Source organism: Propithecus coquereli, unplaced genomic scaffold (assembly GCF_000956105.1).
Source record: "Propithecus coquereli isolate 6110/MARCELLA unplaced genomic scaffold, Pcoq_1.0 Scaffold59, whole genome shotgun sequence".
In the NCBI taxonomy this organism is placed as follows: Eukaryota; Metazoa; Chordata; class Mammalia; order Primates; family Indriidae; genus Propithecus; species Propithecus coquereli.
Genome location: NW_012151840.1, coordinates 4,612,484 through 4,618,630, shown reverse-complemented (window position 1 = coordinate 4,618,630; position 6,147 = coordinate 4,612,484). Strand labels below are relative to the sequence as shown.

Sequence of the window (6,147 nt, the reverse complement as noted above, 5' to 3'; positions counted from 1 at the left end):
TCGGCCTCCCAGAGTGCTAGGATTACAGGCATGAGCCACCGCACCCGGCCAAGGAAGAGTAAATTTTTAACATGGTTGTTGGCAAGTGAGTCCCCTGGGAATGCCCACCAGGATTTACTCCCCAAATGATTAGCCCTTTCAAATCCATTTGTAACTCAGCAGGTTGTAAATGCCAGTCCCCACTTTTGACAGCTCCAGCTCATGGAGAAGAGAAATAGATACCTAAGCTGCCTAGGTCCCTGATGTAACTGCATGCTCTTTTGTTTTCTAGATTCAACCTGTTGGCCCAGCAATGTCACAGCAGAAGCAGCAATCTTGGGAGCCCTCAAATGCTCCCAAATGCTCCCCTCTCCAATGCCCAAACCCTTGCCTGGCTCCTCGTGGTGCTCCCTGTGGTGCTCCCTGTTCAGGAGGCTGCCATTCCACTTCCCAAAGGATCCAGGCTCAGAGTCCCGCCTGCTCTAGGAGAACTCGCCGCCGAAAGCCCCGCTGCCTCAGTGGAGGCACAGTCTACCACTGCAAAGAGGAGGAGTGTTAAGGCGACTGGGCCCAGAGGACAGGGGGCACAGGTGCAGCTGCTATCTCCCCACCCCAGCCTCGTGTACTAATGTGTACTAATTCCCCTTCGAAGCCCATGCCCTCAACCTCTCATTTGGGCTAGGAAACACTTCCTGAGCTAGGCCGAGCCACACTGCTGCTGCCCTCTCTCACCCACCCCTTCAGCTCAGCAACAATAAAACTGCTTCACTTGCATCCCTGACTTCTGTGAGTTCTGGAGGCCCCTGCTCAGATGTACCCAGACCCCCCAGGTGGATGCCGTTCCTTCTCCTCTCTTCCTAAGACAGCTGATAGCCTTTGAAAGAGGCAGGTGTTTTGGGATTTGTGTCCCCATTCTCAGCAGCCTCGTAGCCATCAACCCATGTCATTGCATGATTCTAGCACCAAAGGCTACAATACAATAAACATTTATTGAGACCTAATGTGTCCTGGCCTCTGTGTTTAAAAGTGGGAGATTTGCCTCTGCTCTAGAGAAGTTTATAATCCAGTGGGAGAAACAATGGACACTCCAGATTGAAACATGTGGACTAACAAATACAATTTTAAGGAAACTAATTTATTTGTATTTCTCAATTATCTGGGTAGAGTAAGGAAGAAGAATCATCCCAGTGGAAGATCCAGCATGAACAAATGCATGGCAAGTGTGGTGCCTGCCAATGGTGTCAATTTCAATTTGGGTCAGTGCTAGGTGTGAAATGGTAGATATGGAACATTTGCTAACCCAAGTCCCTATGATAATTCAAACTAGTGAATTTACTGAATTTAGGGTATTAAACCACAGCTGCCAAAGGACTGTACCTCTGGGGAAAGCCTGGGCCCAAGCCCAGGGTCTAGTGGCCAGGGATGAGGGGAGCCCAGCACATATGATGCAGGTCCAGAAGGGACTGAGGCTCAGCTATGTAGCATATTGCCGGAAGTTCCATATGAAGATTTCTTGTGGATCTACATTTTTGGGAGGAGGGGGCACTGAAAGTATAATTTTTTAATCAAGTACCCAACCCAATAGATTATATTGCCCAGGATCAGAACAGAATTTCAACCTATAATTTCCAATAGATAGAATGCCCATATCCAGAGTTTAGCAGTCTTCCTCATTGCTGGGACTTGGTATTACCTTTGTTATGACATTTATCTCTATATAGATAGGTATCATAATTGTATATAATTATAATTTTATATCCACAATATTTCACATTAAACAAATGATGCAAGCTAGTATAAAGATTTGTTAATGTAGATAAGCATAAGGAAGATGAATAAAAGCAACCTAAAAATCTCATCACCTAAAATTAACCATATCTAATTATTTCATAGACATGTCTGCAAACTTTTAAAAAACACTAAATGGATTCATTTCCAAATATTTTATAACCCACTCTTTTTACTGTTAAATAGAACAGTAAAATTTAACAATAAGAGTAATTGTCAATACTCTTCCATGCCAATAAATATTGATCAACACTATTACACATGGTATTAACACACCATGATTTGCATAACTAGTTCTATAATATTGGGCATTTATGTTGTTTCCCTGCTTACTGTCAAAACAGTAGAATAAACATTCTCATTGATAATTATTCTTAATTTTCTTAGGATAAATTTTTAGAACTGGAATTCTAGAATTGTCAGAAACTATGAAAATTTTTTTCAGACTCTCCTGGAAGATTGCATTTTGGGAGGAAGTAAAATGATTCCATTTAAGAAAATCATTTTTAGGGAAGGGATTGCTTTTGCTCAAGAGCATGAGTGAGTACAATGTTTAAGGTTTGCCCCTACTTATAGGGGGAAATATCCATTTTGTGAGAGAAAGCATTTCCTGAGAAGCTTGACAAATCCACCTGTTTTACTGTCATAAAATCCATACTTTAAAAAGAAAGTTTAGATGCCTCCATCTTTTGAGGAAAAAGGGCTTCTTTATATTATATAAAGCAATGGCTTATGAATATTGATAAGCCACTGTTTGACCTTCTACCTTTGGCTGATAGGTTTTTAAAGACCAATTTTGGATATTCAGTATGTTCGTGTGATAGGTTTTTAGAAAGAATCCCATTTTTCCCCAGGAAAAATACAACATATTCATGTTTGGTTGATTGTTTAAAGTTCAATGTATAAGAATATCTTTTTTCCTGTGTCTTATCTCTACTCATTATTGAAGACATACATTCACCAAACAACAATTTTAAAAAAGCTTTGACAGAAACTATTTTTCTCTGACAAGAATAGTGCTTCCTATTTCGGCCTTTTCAGGTTTCTTTGGTCAGTACTCGAATTCCCTGTGCTAATTGTTCAACTTATACATTATCATATAAATACACTGTTTAGTCTATATCAAACTGATTTCAAAATTACTACAATGAAAATAAACTAGTGATTTGATGACTGTTTTTCTTTATAAAGGTCTGTGTTTGGCATCTTTACATTTTCTAAAATACGTCTGTCTGTACATCAGGAATATCAGTATTATGAGTGTCTTTTCAGTGTGGCTTTAACGTGGCTTCATCTCTATGCTGTATGTACATTGTACCTTTGTTTTATAGTAATAAGTAATGAAAAATGCAGATTCATATTTTATGCAAAATGTCCTATGTATGTACATATATAAAGAGAAAGATTTTTATATATACCTCTCTCTCTCTCTCTCTCAAGTGTTCTTACCAGAAAAAAATGGTAGGTATGTGATTAATTGATATTAATTAGCTTGATTGAGTCACTCCACAATGTACACATATTTCAAAACAACATGTTATACATGATAAATATATACAGTATTTTTGTTTGTCAGTTTAAATAAACAAATATTTTTCAAATGCCCTAGACACGAGATTTTTAAAGTTCACAGGAACAACAAAACTAGGTAAGTGGCACAATTCTTTTTTTTTTTTTTAGACTATATCTAGCCCTATGCTTTTAACAAATGTCAAAAACTTATGTATTTTTAGCATTTTCTCAATCAAAAACATTCATTTGACAGAGAAACTTCATACATTTAATATTTGATATGTTCTTTTATCTAATTTTTGGAAAACATTAAATGGATATTGTTTGGACTGAATAAAGAACATTTAAAAGTTGAAAAATAAAGTTGCTAGGTGTTTAAAAGGGCATCCCAAGGACTTTGAAGCACCATTAGGTGTCAGTTTCTAGCTGCACTCTGTCCTCCCTTAACGATCTCGACTCCAGCCTGCTGGCAAGCAAGTTCTCCCACAGGAACTGAACTTGAGCCCAAGGATCTCAGTCCATCTCAGGCCATCCATTGCCTCAGTGTGCCCAGCTGTTCCTGGATCTCCAGACAGGAAAAATGGGACCTACTTAAGCCTGGCCCCATGGTCGCTCTCTACTGAGGCTGGTCGACCCCACTCCCTATGTATAATGCATTTCCAGCAGCTGTTAGTTTACAATCTCTGACAGACCATATTTTGTTATTGGCTACTATACACTTCATGATGATACAGCATAAATAATAAGTTATTGCTTTTATTTATTTCTGTAAAGATACCACAAATAAAGTATTACAATTATTATAAGGTGAAAGAAACTATGTAGTACTAATTTCTTATTTAGTGGAAAGTCAAAAACATTGCCTCAATTTGATAAATGAAGAAACAGAGTTTAGTTACAGCATTTAAAGCTATAGATGTAATCAATAACGATACTAAAAATAAAATCATGTCAAAATAAGGAGGGAGGAGAAGGATGATGGATGTGAGCTTACTCCCTTGTTTTTCATTGAGAAAGGAGGCAGACAGCTAACAGGCAGCAAAGAAATACATGTATTAATATAAGCAGATCATTTAAACTGAGACTTAATTTTTCCTATTACGACTTCTTGCATTAACTGATTTTAAATTTTCATATAAATATATTACCTTTCCATAAATAAATAACCACAAGCACATCCCTTTTTTTATGTGCATTTATAAGGATCCTAGACCAAACTTTCCTCAACAGAACCCTCAACTTTCCTCAACAAAACAAGTTCAGAACCCTGTCAGAGGAAATCCACTTCAAATCTCTGATAACTCTGTGACCTTATGAAAATTTCTATACCTCTGTATGCGTCAGCTTCCTCACTCAAGAATTAGGTGAGATAATAGTATCTGCCTTGGAGACCATGGAGGCGGGGGGATTATAGACGATATCACAGGTAACATTTAGTACATATTTAACTCAATAAATGTTTATTATAACTTACATTCAGATAGACTTTATTTTTAAAATAGACTTTTATTTTAAAATAGTTTTAGAGTTACAGAGAAGTTGCAAATATGGCAAAGAATTCCTGTATACCTGCACCCTGTTTCCTCTAACCTTATGTTAATGGGACGTTTGTCACAATTAATTTTTTGTGTTCCTAGATCGCATTTAGGATACTAGGCTACATGCAGTGGTCATGTCTCCTTAGACTCCTCTCGACTGTGACCGTTGTTCAGACTTTTCTTATTGTGGATGACCTTGACAGTTTCAAGGAGTACTGATTGGGTATTTTGCAAAATGTCCGTCAATTGGGATTTGTCTGGTGTTTTCCTAATGATTAGAATAGGATTATTGATTTTTGGAAGGAAGACCACAGAGGTAAAGTGCCATTATCATCACATCATATCGGGTTATATGCTAACAACACGACCTCGCTGTTGACACTGGCCTTGATCGCCTGGCTGAGGTATTGTTTGTCAGGTTTCTCCACCGTAAAGTTACTCCTTTTCTTTCCCTTTTTGTACTCATGTCTTTGGAAGGAAGTCACCATAGGCAGCCCATTCAAAGGGCAGGCCACCTCCCCGAGAGGTTAGTTTCTATAGCATATAAATTATTTGGAGTTCATCTCTACAAGAGATTTTTCTGCCCCACACCTTTAAAAAAACCTACTCAATCATTTATTTTTAGCAGTATGGACTCGTGGATATTGGATATCTATTTATGTCATACCTTGGTTTATAATCCAATATATCTTATTTATTTTGTTGTTCATATTGTTGTAGCCTTGGGAGCTCCTTCAGTTGGCTCCTGTGTCTCTTTGCAATAACACCATCAGTTCCTTTTCTGAGCATTCCCTGACTTTCTGGCACTGTAAGATGCTTCCAGCCCATCTTGCATATTCTCTGTCTCAGACCTAGATTCAGTCATTTCTCTAGTGAGCCTTAGTTTCTTTTATTAAAAAATTATATCATAAACCAAGATCTGGGTGTTGGTTGTGCTCATTGCACTGGGATGTCATTGCTTCTAGGCTTTCTTAGTGGACAGAGTTTGGAAATATATGCATATGCACTAACCAGTGCATACCTATAATTATTCCAGTGTTTAATCATCTGTAGTTATTAAGTAAACCTGAGTTCATACTCATGCATTTAATTCTAATTTAGTAACACATTGTTTACCCTTGCTTATCTATAACCTCCTATTCCAGTAATGAGAATCAGGCTTCCACCATCTGCCATATATTCAATTATTTATTCCCAGTTTGTCTACTGCCTTGTGTACTGTATTTTGAAAACAAAATTATGAAATGCTCAGGAGTCAGTGCATGTTACGTGAGCAACTTTTTTCTTGCCTCTGGAAGCTATATATGATTGTTGATTGAGCATAAGGAAT

At 37.7% G+C, this 6,147-nt stretch overlaps 1 protein-coding gene across 1 annotated transcript; it reads left to right on the top strand.

The window, feature by feature from the left end:
• The first annotated feature begins 292 nt into the window (after positions 1-292).
• Positions 293-538, top strand: LCE6A (late cornified envelope 6A). Its single transcript, XM_012658652.1, has one exon. It carries the CDS (start codon positions 293-295, stop codon positions 536-538), a length of 246 nt encoding a protein of 81 aa, XP_012514106.1.
• The last annotated feature ends 5,609 nt before the right edge of the window (positions 539-6,147 follow it).

Coding starts and splice junctions, on each gene's coding strand:
- LCE6A (XM_012658652.1), top strand. CDS start 293: ATGTCACAGCAGAAGCAGCAATCTTGGGAGCCCTCAAATGCTCCCAAA.